At 42.3% G+C, this 19,281-nt stretch overlaps 1 protein-coding gene and 1 long non-coding RNA gene across 2 annotated transcripts in view; both read left to right on the top strand.

The window, feature by feature from the left end:
- Window positions 1-509: 509 nt before the first annotated feature.
- LOC106631364 (uncharacterized) lies at window positions 510-3,690 on the top strand. The gene is made up of 3 exons (XR_001334995.3): window positions 510-1,250; window positions 1,764-2,113; window positions 3,129-3,690. It is a non-coding gene; the product is annotated as an uncharacterized LOC106631364 (long non-coding RNA).
- A 5,604-nt stretch (window positions 3,691-9,294) lies between these two features.
- The window catches only part of CRB2 (crumbs cell polarity complex component 2), a 39,963-nt gene continuing 29,976 nt past the window's right edge, over window positions 9,295-19,281 (top strand). Inside the window, exon 1 of the mRNA XM_055720328.1 lies at window positions 9,295-9,555. Within this exon, the coding sequence (XP_055576303.1) occupies window positions 9,483-9,555 (73 nt within the window). The 5' untranslated portion in view covers window positions 9,295-9,482. The remainder of the gene's footprint in view (window positions 9,556-19,281) is intronic.

Genomic DNA, 19,281 nt, shown 5'->3' with positions numbered 1-19,281 from the left:
GTTTGTGCCTTCTGTCTCATAAAGCATTCAGGCGTAATAAATGATGCTGACAGATTGGAAAACTTCTTTAAAGATACAAGATGCTGCTTCTTATGGGGGTATATCTAGGGTTGACTTAGTTGCAATGGAGTTTCTCAGGGACAAAATGGATAATGTTCAAATAAGCTGTCCATTATCATGTTACTTTCCAGAAATTACATGTATAATTGGTGAATGGCAAGGCTGGATTGGCATTAGTCATCTGATTTAAAGTATTAAAATTCTTTCCATGTTTCTTCGCATAGTTCTTGGGAACTTTCTGGACCCATCCACTTGAATATTTTGTATACAACCTCATAAGAAATCTTATATGTCTTTCATCAGAGAGAGGTGCTTTGGTGCTTATTGCGCTGCTTTTATGGAAACAATTGTAAACAGATGAAGCTACCATTGTGCTTTTACTGAGAGCTAACAGTGCTGTACTTCTATGGTGGTGTTTGGAAGTAGGTTTGAAAAGTTTAAAATGGTTCCCCATATGTTTGCTTCAATCTGCTAAGGTCACTTTCTACTGCAAGCTTTTGAGTGCTTATGTGAATATGGACTCTTCTGCTTCAGACTTTGCTGCTGCTGCTTGCCCTTCCCGCACCTGAGGCCTTTGGCACACAGGACTGATTGCTCTTGAATTCCAGCATGAACAGCAGAGCCCTTCAGCTTAAAAATGCTCCATATAATAAAGTGCCAAACACCTAGAGCTATGCCATTCCCGCTTTCAGTAATGCACAGCCAGACTTGGGTATCACATCTTCTTTTGGCCATTGTAGTAGCAAGAAAGCCAGGTTGACCTTGCACAATGCAATGTATTGTGTATATGAAAGTTGAACATATCATAGTTGGACTTCTTGGTTATAAATTAAGATTATAGAGTGTGTTTTAATTCAGCATACTATAAAAGCTTCATTTTCTTTTTTCCAGACACCATCAAGTAGATTTTGTTTCAGATATATTGATGAACTCCCGTGCACATTCAGCACACCAGCTAGCAGAGCTAAAGATTCAGACACTTGTGTTGCAGATCAATACTCTGCCTTCTGCAGAAGCTCAGCAGGAGCTTAGTTTGCCTGCTGCAAAACATGAAGTAGAAAACGTGCATAAACCATGCTCCGTAAGAGAAGTGGAACAACCTAGAGCTTCCCTCAGGGCAGAGAGAAATGCTGAAGCCCTAAAACCTCTGCCTACCCTTGTTTCTGGTACAGTTATGCAGTTAAAAGCAGGTGAGGATATTTTCCAGATGCAAACATGAGGGATTATGCCTAATTTAAGCCTGCAAGGGTCATAGAATTAAGATGTCTTTGAAATAAATTTTCATTTGAGATTGCTGATACCTTAAGACCTGTAATAGATCACTCATAAACCTTTGCTGTTCTGAAGTTGGGAAAATGTCTAGCATATTGGTACAATTCACCTGTTGTATTTGTCATAACTGATGTTGAGCTGTCCAGTTGGCACGGAAGGCGTATTGCCGTAACATGCAGTTGTATAGGTCCCTAGTCCTTGATTTTAGTTTACAGTAATGCAGCAGTACTAATAAGAGAATGAGAGCATTAACTAAATCTGGGATTGTCTCTCAGCTTAGATTGTTTTGATCTGACATTAATGCTGCAGAAGTAGTAATGTAGTTGGTCATCATCAAAACCTTTCTATGCCAGGAGGAAACAGCCAGGAGTATAAGTATATATGCTTATTAAGTTAAATTTGCTGACTGATGATATTTTCTTTTCTTAAAGAGAGGCCTATGCATACAGAACAGGGCTGGAAGAATTGTTGCCAGTGTGGTGACAATTTAATTATTCAAGTCCTAATTATGAAACAAATTCAGTGTTATTGACATTGGGATGAACCACCATTTGAAGACCATGAGAACAAGATTGAATGCTGTTAACAATTATGTAAAGCATATGTAATTGCATAAAGCAATCTGACAAATGGATGGCTATGGAAACACCAGGATTTAACATCTCAGCAAAATGAAATGTCTCCCCCCATGGTGGTGTGTGCTGCAGTAATCCCTGCAAGGCTGCCAGACCCTCTTATCCAAGCGATACCAGATGCAGCAACTTTTGCACACCCAGTGTAGGTAAGGCCATTATTCTGGGGCATCTGTGAAGAAGAAACAATTGACTCATGTGGCAGCTTCAGTCTGTGAGATACTCTTAGAACCGAAGTTAACTTTGGGTATGTTTGCTGCTCTGTGTCATAGTCAGTGGTTATGCTAATACCGGTGTGAAACATGGCCCAGAAAGTCAGGAACCTGCCAGCCTGAGATACTGAAAGTAGCTGGGTGGTAACATCCCCAGTTTGTGAGTATGGAAATTGAATATATAGCTGTTTCTGTACAGTTGTCCTTTGCCTTCCTGCTGACAAATGTGTCTGTTTAGTTTCCTGGATTTTGTTTGGAGGTAATAGGAGTATTTCTTGAATGGAGTGTTCATTTAAGGTGCTAATGCACAAAAGTGAGCCCCACATCTTTGGCTTCTTGGAGAAAATTACTCCTTCCTCAACGTTTGGCACATCCGTGGTCTGCATCCATTTTATGTCCTGCCACCTACTGTGGTAAGAATGTCCAGTTTTTCCCAGAGGCCTCATTACAGAGCAGACTGCATGAAGTCTGTGAGAGATTAAAGAGATTGCATCTGGAAGGAAAATGAGGCAGAGCTTGCTGATTTTATGCAGTATTCAAAACTGTCATTTTCATGGCAGAGGTAGATGTCATATACAGGATTTTGAGGCTAGACTCTGCTTCAGAACACACAGCTTAAACGGTGCAGATGTGTTTGCTTTTCAGGTCCAGCTGGGGGCTTTTCCAGAATTCCCCTTTCCCACACCCCCGCCTTTGGCCTTCAGAGTGCAAACTTTTGCATTACAAGGTTCCTTTCACCCGGGCTCAGCTGCAGGGCATAGCTCCCTTCCTTTGGCTCTGACTGTGGGTTCCTTTGGTTCTGGCTGAGCATTTAGCTTTTCCCCTGAAGCCTGCTAAGCGCCCTAGGCACCAGCATGACTCCAGGGTTGCCAGCAATGCAGACATTTGCAACAAACATATGCTAATTCAGACGGTTGCCTTTCAAAACTTTTTTTTTTTTTTTTTTTTTCAGGCTGGTAGATCAGCAAACTGCCCAGCACTGCCCTCCGGCGGCGTGAGGGGCTGCCTGGGAGCAGGAGTAGCCGCAGTGAAGAGCAAGTGGTAGTTACAAGCAGGTTGGATCATTTTGACAAAACCAGCAGCAAAAAGGCCTCTCAACAGTCAACACAACTCCAAAACACTGTTAGACCCAGGCAATGTATTGGAGACGTTTCTTCCTGCTGTAACATTTTACTGCAGAAAATCTTGCCTGAGACCTTTTCTACGCTGTTAGCAGCTTTCTGTTGGCTGATCAACATTCTCATCTTCCCGTCTGCCAGAAGAGGCCCCTTGGAAAGGATTCACCTCCACCGAGGCAGCTGTAAGCGGTGGAAGAGGATCAAAGGGGCTTAAAGTTGACCTGCAGCACTCCAGCGGGGTCTCGTTTAGATCAAAGGGTACTTACGTGGTTAGAGCCTGACTTCTGTAACTCCCTTTAGAGATAAGTTGGCAGAAGTATGGCCCTATCTTTACTACAGCCTCGTCTACGTATGTTGTGAATGGGCTTATGTATGCTGGAGAGGAAGCTATGGCTACTATGCATGTATTGGATATCGTTGTCATGGTTCTTAGAGCTTGCTCTTTTTTTTGGGATGAGGCATGTAATGAAGATCTCTGCGCAAGCAGCCAACATTGCAAGGCACAGTAGGTGATTTCAGACTTCAGACAAGGCTGTCCTCGTTTTGTCCCCTCACATTCTGACCCTAGACCTCCCGCAGTCTGCAGACAAATACGGGGGTCTCCCACGAAAAGGCTGATGACACAGATAAGAAAAAGTTCTGCTTAAGATGTCATTTCTCTGATATGGAGAAATAGTGTGAAATGGGGATAATGGACATCGATTGTGATTGTACGTGTCTGCTCAAGGAATGTGGGTATGGTGACTAGTCATGGGTGCGGTGTCTGGTCACATAGGCACACAGCTCTGAGGAGACAACTACAGTTTTGAGGAGAGCCTGCCCCTCTTCCTCTAACAAAGGGGAGACGGGGAGATGCCTGCCCTTCTTTCTCTAACAAAGGGGCTATTTAAAAGAGAATGAGAAAAAGATGAGAGACATCCAAATGCTATCTAGAGGGAGGGAGTGCTAAGTCTCTTTGCTGGAGAAGATTGGATGGTCACAAGGACATGAAACACCTGAAGAAGATCGGATGGTCACAAGAACATGAATCACCTACAAACCTGCAAGACCACCACATTCCAAAAACGGACTGATAAGCTAATTAACATACGAAGCGGGGTTTAGGTAACGAATATGTATAGGCGTTAATTGAATATTCATTTGTTTCATTGTATAAATGTGAGATGGTTCGTCACTTTGGGTATGCACGCTTGTGGAGGAGCGATCCCCCGTGCATCTGCGCGCAATAAACATACCCACTTTATAACTTTCGAGTTATAGAGTCTAATTCCGCACGTCATCTCTGTAGAGGTGGTATTCTTTTAAGAAGACTCGGTGGTGTCCCAGCTCTCAGTTAGGGCAGGCTTTCACCGAGGTTTTGGTCGCTTTTTGTAGCTGTGATTGACACAAGTCGGGCATGTGCGCCCGGGTGCCGGTGGTCCCAGGAGCGCGAGTCTGTTGCCACAGGATGGCGCCGGCTGGCCAGGCTTGCAGGGTGCACGTATGGCAAGTTAAACCCAAAACCTGCGTGTATGAGATCCGTGTTCCACAGTCACTCTTAATCCACACAGATATTTCCTGTGAAATTCTCTTAAGTAAGTGTTCATTCTGCTTTTGTCCTGCTGGACTGCCAAGCCTCCTCCACAACACTATAGTTGTATCTGAAATTGATTGTTGTGCTCCAGGGAAGAGAGACTGGGTCAAATTCTGACCATCCATTACATTGCCTTGTCGAGTTATTACATAGCAAGAAATAGCAAGCTTGCTTCCATTTCTCATCAAGCCAATTGTTTAATTGCCACTACCTAGGACTGACCAGTGTCATATGCTCAATACTCCATAGTTTATCAGGCAGCATGATTTACTTGCCAGCAGTTCTGATTAGCAATGATAGGAAACTAAATGTATTGTGTCTAAAAACTGCAATTAAGATGTCTTGAGCCTGGAATTTTTTGTGTGGTTTTTGCCGGGTTTTAATAGCAACTTTAAATTTTTGAATGTGCAGACAAAACTCTTCCTTGGCTCTCCTGACGTGTGGCTGTTGCAGTATGTCACAGTGTTCAGTGTGCTGCGTGACATGGTCCTACAGCATCTCAGGGTGTGTCTAGTTGCATTGGTTTGGCAGCACTGACAATACATGAATTTTTTAACGCTCCTGTTTTCATCAGTGGCCTTTGCTCAATTTGTATGGTGCAGAAGGGACATCTAGTGGCCAGGTGGAAGCATCTAGTGGCCAGATAGAAAAGTGGTGATGATGAATGTTAAGGGCAATAACTTTAGTTATTACAGGCAAGAGCCAATCTGAAGTTAGAGATTGGACCCTGGGGAACCCTCGAGCATTACATCACCAAACTGTGTTTGAACTTTTCAGTTTACAGAATTGGCCTGTGAGTCTGTGGGCTTGAAATTCCAAAACCTGAACTTTAAAAAAATATACCTGGCACTTTTCAGCAGTGATTGGGAGCAGAAGAGCATACTGAAGCAGTCATTTTTTTGTAAGCTGATTTTCAGTGGAACTGGAAGTTTGTTTCTTTACTAGCTTGACTTGTCTGCAGCCACTGTGTTACTATGGGCTCCTTCGTTTATCGTTGTGCCTAATAACCTTCAGAGGATGAAGCTGGGGAAGAAATCAGAAGATTTTGATGCTATTAACTTGCATTGTTCAATTCAGAAAAGTAGATTTGTGTTCAGAGGTGAGGTTCCACAACTGTAAGGAGGGAAGGTGTGGCTGCCTCGGAGGAGAGCCTCATCATGCCTATATGACAGGAGATAGGAATGCCTTTATTCTTACCAGTTTCTGTCTGTGATACTGGCTGTTATATCATATGTCTGAGCTCTAGTATCCAATCTGTAGTATTAGATTATTTTAAGCCCTGTGTGAAGAAAGATTGCGAAACTCATGCAAGCGTACATTGTTCTTTGACTGGAAAGTGCAGGCTGTTTTGCTTAGGTACTTTGCGCAATTCTTTCTGAACTGTTTGTAGAAAAATTATAAGATTGTTTTGTGAAAAGTATACAAAAGAATGTAGAACAAGAAGACAGAAAGGTTCTGCTGAGTACTCCAGACCTACTCTCTCCCTTTTCTCTTAATCCAGCTTGCCTACTGCTGCCCCATTTTCATGGCATGCATTTCCGGCTTGCAAAGTTTCCTGCCTATTGGCTGAGAATAGAAGCCTTGCTGTTCTGCTGTCCTTAAGTCTCTTGTAATGAGTGTTACAGAGACGAAAGCAGCTGTGTCCTTTGGCTCTAGTTTTAATACTATGTTAAAGAGCAGATTATACTGACGTTGGACAGCAGTGATGTGGAGGTAGCACAAACCATGACCAGTTTGGGGAAGGCTTTAGCAAGGATGACTAAGGACTTGGAGCTTATGCTTTAGATAACAAATCCACCCAGTTGTGCTCCTTCTTTGTAAATGTAGTCAAGCCTAACAAATCAGGGCCTTAACAGAGTTGCATTGGGGTCCTTTAATTGGACTAAGCTGGTTAATACCCACATTGGCTTTTGTGTGCCCAAGGGTCCAGCACAGAAAAGGTCTGCCATTTATGCTGGTAAAATCTCATTAACATTGCAAGCATGAATGTTGGAAAAAAATAAATTCTAATATCCTCACAGGTAGACACTGGATTAAGGTATTTTGGTTATTATAAGGAAGTCGGATGTCTTGACCTGTGCAGGCTTTGTTAGCTTGGGTTTAGAGTGACACTAAATGAGCCTGAAGTCCTAGCAGACCACATGGATAGGCTTGCAGTTAACAGTAGTCATAGAGAACATATGAACGCTTTTTTTCAAGAGGATCATCCCTTGTAACCTGCTCCAACCCTAGAACTCACTGTGTCCTGGCAGCAGTGCAGGCATGAGAATCTCACCTCTGTCTGTGGTAGGTTTTCACTGAGAACCATATTCTGCTGCCATTTCCCAGTTCCTCAAGTCCAAACTCTGTTATGACAAATGCATGAAATGGTACCGTTTTGAAGGTACCCTTCTTAGCATTCCTGCATATGTAGTATTATTGATGTTATTGCCCACATTAGCAGTTGAGTTTGAACCTGTCAACATTAACTTGACAGAAAGACCAAATGAAGACTCCAGAGTACAACTCCATCACTAGCACAAGAAGCTACTTCCTGAGACATTGTCTCAAATGTACTCAGAGACACCAAGAATGTTCCTGTGTTCCTCTCTGGAGCTTTTTAATTGTTCAGCCTCAGCTGTTTTGCTCTTGTCTGAGTCTAGCTAGTGTGTACCAAGTTTTACATAGTTAATGGCTCTGTCAGGGGTATGGGATGCCACAGGCCATGCAGCAAAGCAGTAGCAGCAGAGCTGCACCAGACCTAAGCCTCTGTGGGAGGATCTCCACGGTTTTGTATGTGGGGATTTGTTACACTAAATCTGTTTTATGAAAGCTGAGCATGTCCTTCAGGTAGATGTATGAGCCATAAATTACTATGGATAGTTTTATTTCCCAAGTGTTGTGAAGTATCACACTAGTTGACTTACAGAAGTGGCTGTATTCAGACAGGGAAGAATGGCAATTTCTTGCAGTGTTAATTGTGCAATGGATTAATACATATTTGCTTTCATTTGGAAAAGGTGCGTTGTTAGGAGGGTAATTCATGCAGGTGAGGCAAAAAAAATCTGAGCAGAAAGATTCTGCATGTTAGCATTTGGTTACATCCCCTGGCAGCAGAATGAGAGTCTAGAGAGAAATGAGTTCCAGATGGTCGTGGTAGCTGGCAAGAAACTAATACTGAGGCTGATCTTGAGAAAACAGACTGAAGACACCAGAGATGAAAGTGGGGGCAGGGTGGTCCAGATAAGGTTGATAACACATGATATATCATCTTTGGAGCATTCCAAGGCAGGATAGTGAGATGAACCATTTGTTCCTGAATTGCAGTGCTTTGGTGGTGAAAACACTCATGCGGTGACTGTTTTGCTTTCTGTACTGAAGGTAAAAACAATGCAGTAAATATCCCATTTCCCTGCACATGGCCCATCAGCCTCTGTGTGCTCTGCAATGACACTGAGATAATATAAATTACTCATTGTAGGATTGCTGCTGTTTTCATCATGTGCAGCCTAGGTCTGTCTGCACCTATTCCTTGTATCTTGCATTTGTTCAAACTAGGAGTGTGTATGGTACCTTACCTGCCTTCTATTTTTAGTTGTCAGTGGAAGGGTGAGCCAATGTACGTAATTCTCATTACGGTTAATTTAATCCAATTGTGATGTGGATTTAGAGGTACTTAGTAGGTCACAACTGTGTGTGGGCTCTGTCTTTTTCCAGTTACTGTCATAAAACAATGGACACTGGTAATTTTTTCCACTTCTAAAACTAAACAGGTGCATCTAAAGGTGGTGATGTGATTTGGTTCTTGTGTTATGCAGATACTTCTCCTGCTGATCTCTAACTGTTCTTTGGAAGAGGAGTTCACATACATTTTGTGGGTTCATATGTCTTTTGGGCTCACATATCTCATGATGTATGAGGGAGCACTGAAGACTAATGTGGACTAACTCTGCTCTTCGGGATTAACAGTGTGGTTTTGTCTCCTGTCTTATTTTATCTTGAACAAAGCAGCCTCTATCAGAAAATAGTGATTGATCCTTGCCTGGAATTTGTAAATATGAGCTGGTACAGAAGCCTTGGTGCTAGAAATGCCCCCCAGCCCCAGCCTCCTCAGTCTCCAAGCCAGTTCTGAGCTCCTGCCACAGCTATGGAGGAGACACCAGGTTTGTTTTCTTCATCGTATGGGGGGAGTTAAAAAACCAGAAAGCAACCCCCCCACCCCCCACCCCCGCCCCCCCGTGGCCCTCTCTGCCTTTTGCCTTGTGCTGTGAATCTCCCAGTTCCTCGATGGTTTGCTGCCTTTGACAGCCCCGCGTTTGTCGGGGCGGACCCGTGAGCCTCCCGCTGCCGTGCCGTGCCCTGCCCTGCCCTGCCCTGCCCTGCTCGCCGCGGTTCAGTCCGTGCGATCCAGGCAGAGTTTTCCCTTTGCTCCGGGAACATGAGTGCAGCATTCGGGAGTGGACGGGGACTCTGTCCACCGTGTCAGTGCTAGTCCCCAATTCGGCAGAGCATGGAGCGGGTGCCTGTAGTAGAGAGAATTCTCCAAAGTCCGTGATGTGGGGAGAGCTGGTATTTGCTAGTTTCCAACTACTGTTTCTCCCCAGAGGTTTTTAGAACAGCCACTCTTAGACTTGTCATGGAATTAAAGAAAACTACCTCCAGGGCGTACAATGCTGCTCTCCTGCTGCCACTTTTCCTCTTATTTTGGGGTAAGTTTTTGTCTTCTGTGCCTGATTCTTACCCAGCTACTATGCAGTAACTTTGGATCAGTTCTGTGACCTGCCCTTGTATTGCAAAGGTAACTGAACAAAATGTCACCCTCACAATTAGATTTGAAGCCTGAACACTTCTTGTCTGAAAGGTAAACAGGCATTTCATTCTAGATACGGTTTTCTTTCTATTTATTTCTTGTCTCCTTCTGGTTTTCTCCCTGTGCACGTGCATGTAGGCATTTATTCACAAGAGCTAAAAGTGTGTGCACGTTCATGTAATTAAGTATTCAGCTATTACAGTAACCATTTTCTCCATTGAAAAGTTCTGAATGTTATGATTGTGCCCATAGAAGAAACACCAAACTTTATTTCCATTCTATACGCTTTACAAATACATCTAGGCAGAAGAGGAGTGTACCTAGGGGGTGTATACTAATACATTGAAGTGCCAGATACCTCTGGTACAAAATGTGGAGGAAGGAGGCAGCACGTGAGAATCTCACTTAGAAATTTTGAAGAAAGCAGATCCATATTGAAAGCGCAAGAAGTGATGAGATAACAAAAGAGTGTATCACACTGATGGGGTTTTTAATTTTGTTTTGGTTTTGTTTTGTTTTTTCCACACTGAAAACTTATTTTATAGCCAAAGAATATACTTGAGTATACTGGATACTTCAAGTTCACATGACTTTGGCCTCCAAAAGTCACCCTTGTATACAATTTCCTATGCTCCCTGAAAAACTTATTTCTCTGTTTTATCTGGAATGGATGGCTGCTGAGCCTAAACGTCTGTTTTAGTCATCTAGGGATTATAAGATCATGGCAGGAACATGTCCAGCCTTTTACTGGAAAGTATGATTGGGATTGAACCGGCCTCCATATCCTCTCCTTGGCACTGCCAGGCCAGTATCTGTATATAAAAGTCCTGTTTGGTTTCCACTGAGCTGGGACAGGAATGATCAATGACATTGAAGAAGTGGAGGTAAAACACGGAGAACATGCAGAAAATACAGTCAAAGTGCCTTTTCTCTGCTAATATTTGCTGTACACTGTGTTTGGCATTTTCTCACATTAGTGGATGATGTTTATGTACTTTCTGAGAGTTGGAGAAAGTTTTCAGCCCTTCTTTTGATTCCCCAACAGTATTTTTTCCCCTCTGAAGCCTCCTTAAATTTTCTTTGCTCTGAGCATCTAGGACAATGAATACAAAAGCCAAAATATGTTTTGATTTTTGTCTGATTTGGTTGTTGTTTTTTTCTCTTCCTTGTACCAGCTTCTTTGTCTGGTGCATTCGCTCCAAGTGCCTGGAATTCCTCTGGCCACAGGGAAGCAGCAGGACTGTCTTTTGTATCTAGTAACCATGGCTACTGGTTTGGAGTGTGAAGCAATTATGGTGGCTTTGTGTTGTGCAGAAGGAAGGCCCATTGCATATACAGTATTGCTCAGTATGTGGCTGGCAGAGGGCTGGCATGTTTCTGAGGATTTGTGCTGTTTGACCATGGGACTGATAGCTTTTCACTCTCGGGTAAAGCTCTTTTCTGGAACAGTGTTTTACTGAGAACGTTGTTTTCTTTTGGAGTGCAGGTGGATTACACCTCTTGATATAGCCAGCAAAGCTCAAGGGAAGCAGTGATTTCCATAGTCTTTCCACCTGCTCCTATTTTGCAAAGGAAATTCTGCCAGATTTTAACTGCAGTGAACGGTGGTATTTATATAGCACTCGCAGAATTTTAAAGCCATAAGGAAACGCCTTTTCTTGCCCTTGTGATGCATATAACAGTTTTTTTCTTAATTTATTTATAATTGACTGAGTCTAACTGTCATTGAAGCACAGAGTGGCTAAGGTATTTGTTCAGAACTTTTGAGACCATTCTGCAGCCAGATCCACACTATCTCCGATTTCTTAAAATAAGCTCCAGAGGGGCAGTCATACAGACACTGCATGTGATTCCAGTTTTACTGCTGCTGTCTGTGTAATGGGCAGACTAGCTCTCAGCTTAGTTTGTTGTGTTCTAAAGGAGGTTCTGGAGGACGGAATGAGTGTCTACTTATTTCTGTTCCCACAACTCTGGCCAACCATGAGCACAGTAATTCACATACCTTCGGCCTGGAAAATGCTTTGGACGCCTATTGAGAGAGAACATGTGCAGACAAACCTTTTTTCTGGCAGTTTGCTATCTGCTCTGATGTATGCTCTTGAGATTAGCTTGGACATACAGACAATTTAAATCTCACTTGCTTCAAAGCTGGAAACAAAGAAATACAATCTTTTCAGCTGTTTTGTTGATTGTCAGTATATTTAAATAAGAATTGGAAACTAAATCTTGTGACTCAATCTAGTTAACTGAATACACAGGAAACCCCTGCCTCAGTGTTTGATCTGTGGAAATGGCTGAGAGATCAGAGAATGTGTAAACCATGAAGGTCAGCTCAGGGAAAATACTGGGGTGTCATAAGCACAGAAGATCAAAGAGTTACTGTGGCAATATATGCAGTACTATCATAAAATCTGTATATCACAGATTTATAGCTCCTGTCTCTCCAAGTTCTAGAAGCATGGTAATAGGAGTTACATCTTCAAATCTGCATTAAAACAGTGAACAAATAATGAAAACAAGCTAGCTGGCTACTTGTTCTGTGTTAAGTTTAATTCCCTGAAGTGGTGTTTCTGATTAACGCTGTTAACACTTCTGGCCATAATATTGGCACTGCTCAGCCCTATGGATTGTTGCCCACCATTTGGCACCTTTCAGCAATTCACTGGGCAAGCTGGATGGGAGAAAGCCAGGAATCTGCATTTTGCCTCTTTGAGGGGGTAAATATTCTGCATATTTCACAAGGGGAAACTGAGCTTCATTTTATGCCTGGCTTAGTGAAAGTCTAGTGATCTCGCCCTTTATAAATATTTTACACTAGTGGGCTGTGTACATATCTCTAGCATGGAAAAGCTCTGTCACACCAAAAACCTAGCATGCAAATGTTGTGGTCTGGAACTTGCTGGTCTCCAGTAATAATGGCAAACAATGTCAGAAATAGGCTGGGAAGAGGTGAATGCACAGTATCTGTCTAAAATGTTGGATAGGAAAAACTGCAATCTCAACTGTGTGCAGGGACTTCACTAGAGGTTTTTAAATTAGTATCCAAACTGGTAGTTGGCTAAGATGTTGGGCTTGTGTGTTTAATCTACCAAAACTCTGCAAGATATGTCAAAGCTGTGAATAGTAAAGCTCTTTTTAAAATGTCTCTTCTTAAAGATGCTATAGGCATTGCCAGGATCCCTGCCATCTTGCTGGGCCATTTATTCAGTATTGTCTTAGAAGTGCTGTCTGCTGATTGCCAACATTGCTTTTTGACTATCTAATCTTTATTTTGAGGATCTATTTTTGTCATAATGCTTTGTCTTGCTTCACAGAGATTGTCAGATCTGATAAGCTGATAACCTGAGGTGGTGATGATGATGTGTAGATTCAGCCTGCATTTTCACTGAAGTATCATTTCTCCCTTTTATAAAGAATGGAGAAGAACAACTTGACTCTGAGCAGCAGGATCTTGAGGGGAATTGAATATACCTGATCCTAATGGTGACATCACCTGAGCATGAGACCAGGAAGTTCAAACAAAAGCTGATGGGAAGTGGTTGGGAGGAGAGGGAGCAGCTGGTAGGTGGGAGGAGCAAGTTACCTTGAACAGAGCTTTTCCTGATGGCTGGTGAAGGTGGTAAGTAAGCTGCTGCAGCTTGGGGGCTTAGCAGTTGTGATCAAACAGTGGTATTTTGGAAGGTTTCCTGTGCATGCATTTTCTGATTTGAAATTTTCTGATGTTGAATAGAAAAGCCCACTGTTAAAGCCACTGTCAAAAGTTGCCCGTTACCATGTTAAATGGAACAAGTACAGGTCATGGAGCATCTTAGGCTAGGTGAAAAATCAGTGCCAATTATTAGCATATCATGAGCTTGTCAGTAGTCTCAGAGAATTTCAGGGCCTTTTTTTTCTGATCTTATTACTTTATTATCTGATTCTGGTATTACTAGGAGCAGGTGCTTCCCTCAGGTCTGGGAAGAAAGGGTTTAATCTCTGTGTTAAAAAGGAAATGGGGCTTGTAAAGCCACCTAAAAAGGCCTTGTACGCTCCCTGAATGAGTACACTGAAGGTACTTCCTAGAGAAGGATTTGATTTTATTCTGCCATTACCTCCCACAGCAGATACGCTATCCTTCCAAAGTTAGCAAGGGTGGGGAGGAGAGAGGTGAACAGCATGAAAGCCCCTTTTCAGGCCTGTCCAGTCTTCATTCCTGGTGCACGGATCCCGGGAACAGGCCATGGTGTGTACCCTTCCACTAATCCTTTACACTGACCAGGACAGGGGAAGATCAGCAGAGGTCAGCAGGGATTTACTAATATAAGCACATGCCTTCCTGTTGTCATGGAGACATAACTCTTTTCATTCCTTTATTCAGAGTTTATTTAGTAGTTGTGTTACTTTGATACTTGAGGTGGAGGGGTTCCCTTTCCACTCTTGGCCTTGGTATCTTTCTCTAGTGGGAAATGTGCTGGGGTGATCAGCAGGAGCCCAGCCTGCCTGCTAAACATTGCATCAGGCTGAGGTACTGAGCATTCACGGTTTAGGCACTTGAAGATTGCTCTACCTCAATTATTATTGAGTGCAGTTGGAGGCTGCTGCTGGGAAGCCTGCTGTTCTCACTTCTTGGTTGTGAATTGTCTTTTTTTTTTTTTTTCCAGTTGAGTGTGTAGGGCAGGTGAAATACACCTGAAGGAAGCCTCTTTCTCCACAAGCCTGCAGGGCCTTTTTGTAAAAGATGATAAGCATAGAGAGCAAGATTTGAAATAGCATGGAAGTCAAGGAACTCAATAACAAATCTGTGCACAAAAGGTACTTAATATATCATGTCTGAGTCATAGTTTTGGAAACTTAAATAAATACTCGCAAACATGAAGCAGTCTTTTCCCCAAAGTATCTCACTACAACAAGAGGAAGATATGCTAGAGTCCTGTCCATTGCAACTTGTTTAACAGAAAACAAAAGTGCTACTCTAGGAGATGCAGTGTGTAAACTCTTTACTCCTCTGTTTGGGAATCCTTCACAGTAATATGTTCTTCAGGAGAAGAGTGCACACCCCTTTACTCTGCTTGGTTCATGTCATGGGGAAACACTGTTGGGCATATGTGTAGGCTGAGTGCCCCTTAAAAGCATTGCAGCTTCAGTCCAGCATTTTACATCCTCTGGTTTTCTGTCTTTTTTTTTAAACTGGACTGTGGGTAATGTGAATTGTGTTGATTTTCAGGGAGAGAAGCTGAAGGGATGAGAAAAGTTAGACACGTACAGACTTATTTTAATCCTTTTCTCAGGAAGCCCCACTTCTGACTGACCCCAAGACAAGAAAGATGCAATTTATTTTATCATTAATTTTGCCAAAATTAGTCTAGGTAAAATGCCCAATCTAATATCATATACCACTTTAGAGCCTACCTTGTCCTGCTAGGTATTCTCTTGCTTCCTAAGATTATTCAGGCATCTAGGAATGATCAAAGCCACAGCTGGAATGTGTGAAATTGGGCAAGTTTTCAGAATCTAGAACCTGGGAAAATATATTTCATATTACCAGTGGGAATCCATAAGCAAAATACACTCTTTTATTTGTCTTTCCCTTTGCTAGGCAGTTGTAGTATTTATGTTACGTGCTGAAATAAAGCACCTCCGTGTTGTAGAGACCGGAAGGATCCAACTATTTAGTTCAGTAATACTTCTGTTCAAAGCCTTTAATACTTTATATTAATTTCATTTTACAGGACATTTGTGAACCATGTGTAGCTATTGTTTAAGTTGGGCAAAATGATACATGAAGTGGAACTGGCTTGGCCAAGCTCACATTAAGGTTTTGCTAGGTCAGGAAATAATATCGTGGCATCTTGACTCTTCTGGCAGTTGTGTCTGTGATTCTGAGCATTTTGTTGAGAGATTGTACATAGGAGACAGTGAAAAGATGAAAATGTACTCTGAGTGCAGTGCACATACATGAGCAGGTACTCAGAGGTGGGTATTTTCAGTAAGTACTGTTAAACTCTGCTTTACATTTTTTTGTGTTTGTAGAGATTACATCAATCCATTTGAATATCACATTAAATACAATTTAAAAAAAATTGTCCAAATTGTCCTTTGTATGAAGGAAACAAGGTAATCTCTGGCCTGATAACTCCAATGCTGCTGCTTCCCTGTTGGAATTTTAATGACCCTTAAGAGTACCTTTAAGGTAGTTATCAGTGAAGCACTGAGCTCTTCCTTGAGGTCAGGTGTATCCGCAGCTTGAGGGCATCCATTCTTTATCATACTTTCCCAAGACTTTGAAAAACAAACTTATGGAAAGCAAAACCAAAAAATAGAAGCCAGTGAGTAAGTAATGCTAAAGCAGCATCTCACGGGCAGTGAAGTAATACAATGACTGAAGCTCCTTGTCCTGTGTGTGTCTTAGCAACTCATAATTGGTGTCTAATAAAACCTGCCAGCAGTACTAACTTAATGTCAGGGCGGAGAGGGGAGGCCGTGAAAGAAATTCAATCCAACTCATGTTGTGAGGGACATTAGCACTGGATTTCACAATGTGTGAGATTATGGAGAACAAAGTTGAGGGGGTTGGTTTGATTTTAAAGAAAAGGACAGAAAACCTTGCTACAGCTCTTTGAGACCTTCCTCCTCCCGCACCATCTCTTATCAGTTCCCACAACCTCCTCTGCCAGTGCAGTGTGGCAGCATCTTGTCCCAGTTTACTGAATTCCTCAGGACTTTCTGGGAGAGAGACAGTGAACTGCTAACAAGGGCATCTCGGATTGCCCAGCATCTCATTAATTTCTCATTTCTCTTTTTGTGGTTGGAAAACTCGCTGTTGCAAGTGTCCTTTGACAAGATCAATTAGTAAAGGTATAAACTATAAAATTATTGAAGCCAATTATTAAAACAAAGCCTGGTAATGCAGCTTGTTTGCCTTAGAGTGATACAAAAGGTCACAAACCTCATCTTTTAGGGAAAATGTATGTCAGCTACCTTTTAAAGTGTAAAACCAGACCTGTCCTGACAGAGCTCGATGAATGTTTTATATGTGACTCTGCTAGCCTTTGAAGTTCCTCCTAATCCACCCTTAAGTGCCTGGAACGTATTCTTCAAAGAAACTGTAGTCTTCTCCAGTTTCATTTCAGAGTAGGGTTGCAGGATGGTATGACAAATATATTTATGTTCTTTTAAACATCACTGATTCATGTTCTTGTGAAAGGTAAAGGAAAAATCCTGAATGTCATTGTTTAATCCAGCAACAACTACTTTTGTGGAAAACTATAAACTCTCATCATTCAGTTATTTCTTTGCCCCAATTTTCACCATTTTCATGAAACGAAATAGTCTAAATAACATGTTTTCATGGTTGGTATATTGTGCAGAAGGAAAAGCTAATTTATTCATTATGCTTGGCTAATTTATTCATTATGCATATTACCATTTGGTGGGTATAGATATGCTATTCACATAATAATCTGTTCCAAAAGTGAGAGGAATTATTGTATGTCCTAGGACTGATGGATGAAAATAACAAAACCAGAGCTGGAAATGTCGTATGTGTTGTGTTCTTTCTCAAGCTAGGTGGTAGTCTAGGTCTTTGATACCCATATAGTACACTGAATTCTTGCAGACTTTGTGCTTAACTTCCTGGTGATGTCACAAGTGTTGTACTCACTTCTCACTGCTGAAATCCCCCTTTCTGACGTCACTCCGTAACAGTGTCTCATCTGTGGAATTTAGCCAGAAGTTTAGTACTGCCACTGAATGAATATTAGGGTTAGGCATACATAGGTTTTGTCCTTGGGAAATATTACAGTATTAATATAGGCTTCCTATATACAGGGGAGTATATGATATAATCCTGGATTTAGTATTGTTAATACGCCTGCAACCTCTACTGAGTAGGGTGATTTTCTGCAAGCTGCAGTTCATAAACAAGTTGAAGTTATTTAGATGATGTTTTGTTTCTTGTGACTTACGCTGCAGTCTTCTCAGCCTGCACCATGCACGCCTTAAAAGCGATGCTGTGTTACTTCAGGATGTTTGTTCCAAAAAAGGAGTATTTTCCTCCAAAATGAGGCCCTGCTGGAATCATCCCTTTTAGACAGAACTGAGGTAACATTCGGTCATAGAAAGCAGCTAAAACTGATACAATAACAAGGCAGGAATTCAGCTTTTTTCTGTGCAGTCCTGTACCTGACCAGTTACTCAGCAGGGCTGATGAGTACACACGAGCGAACCACCGCTATAGTTCGTGCTCCCAGCGAGTTTAGAGGAGATGGGAGTTCTCCCTGTTACTGTACTGCTGGGTTTGGTAAGCCAAGAGGGCCTTTTGACTTTTTAGTGAAGCTTTGTGTTTGCTTGACTTGCTATCTGGCCTGTTGTGTCTGCAAGTTTGTGTGTGACTATGGGGCCATGTATTTGTCACCAAATCTTTTTGTAATGAACAGGCATTAATGAATAATAGAGCTTATTGAGCATTATGGTCATATGATGAACCAAAACAGAGAAGGTACAAAAAGGTATGTCTGTTATGAGAGAACTTTGGAAATGACAGGAAATAGCAAAGGGATTTGATGTTTATCTTTATTTACAAGAAGCATTTAGACTATCTGCTTCTAATGGAAGCAGAAAACTATGCGCGTAGCCTTTGAAACGACTTCAGCCTGTCTACACTAGCAGTGCATGGTGATTCTGTAGAAAAGTGAATTTCTTTGCATATGGAGACTGCTGCAAATTGGAGAAGTTCTGAACATGCAGTGGACTTGGTCTCTTTTTCGCTCTTTTTTTTTTTTTTTTTTTTTTTTTTAATCACAGACTGTGCTTCTGGCCTGTGGAAAGTGCAGGCTGGGGCTGGTTACTCATTAAGCGTACAAAGGCTCGTATCTCCTGCCTAGTAAAGCTCTTTTGCGAATAGTTTCCTGGGTTCCCACTCTAATTGCTACAGAGATTCCAGGCAGATTCCGTCATCCTTGTTTTCTGCCTCACTGGGAATCTGAGAATAAAAGGGTTGATGGCAGAATAATGAGATTGCTGGACAGTGCAATGCTCAACAACTCTCCCCAGCATCACATGAGAGAGGAAGGGAGGGGTGGGCCATAGAGATGATGCTAGGAAGAGAAAGGGCTGCCTAAATCCCTGAGAACCCTCCCTCCCCCATCAACACTGCCACTTAAAAAAAGACTTAGAAACACTACAGTCTTTTGGTGGGAGGAATCTGGGGGAGGTCAGGGCAGGGGCAGGCTTTTGTAAACCAAAATCTCCTATAAATCCTTTTCAGGCCCTGGAGTGGGATGCCTCCACCTTCAGGTGTAAAGGGGCTGAGGAGCTGATGGGACAGTGAGTTGATAGAAAAGCACTGACACAGATTAACTGTGGGGTGTGTAGAAGGTGCACCAGAGCAAGGCAAACATGACCAAAAATGGGCTGGGATCGCGATGGCATGAGTGAGAGAATGTGTAAGGTCAGCTGAGAAGTGATGCTGTGTTGTGTGTTATCTTGGCAAATCCTTAGCATGGAGCACAGCACGTTAACATTTCTCAACTAGCAGTAATGCCGTGGGAGCCAAAGGTGGTGAGCTGTGGGTAATGTCCAAGTAACTGTCCACCTACAGTTTCATAGGGTTTCCCAGAAACTGATTCGCTGGCTGGCCCACAGTTAC

The sequence above is a fragment of the Falco cherrug genome, chromosome 9, assembly GCF_023634085.1.
Source record: "Falco cherrug isolate bFalChe1 chromosome 9, bFalChe1.pri, whole genome shotgun sequence".
Lineage (NCBI taxonomy): Eukaryota > Metazoa > Chordata > Aves > Falconiformes > Falconidae > Falco > Falco cherrug.
Note: the sequence above shows the minus strand (reverse complement) of the source record. Positions and strands in the feature narration are given on the sequence as shown.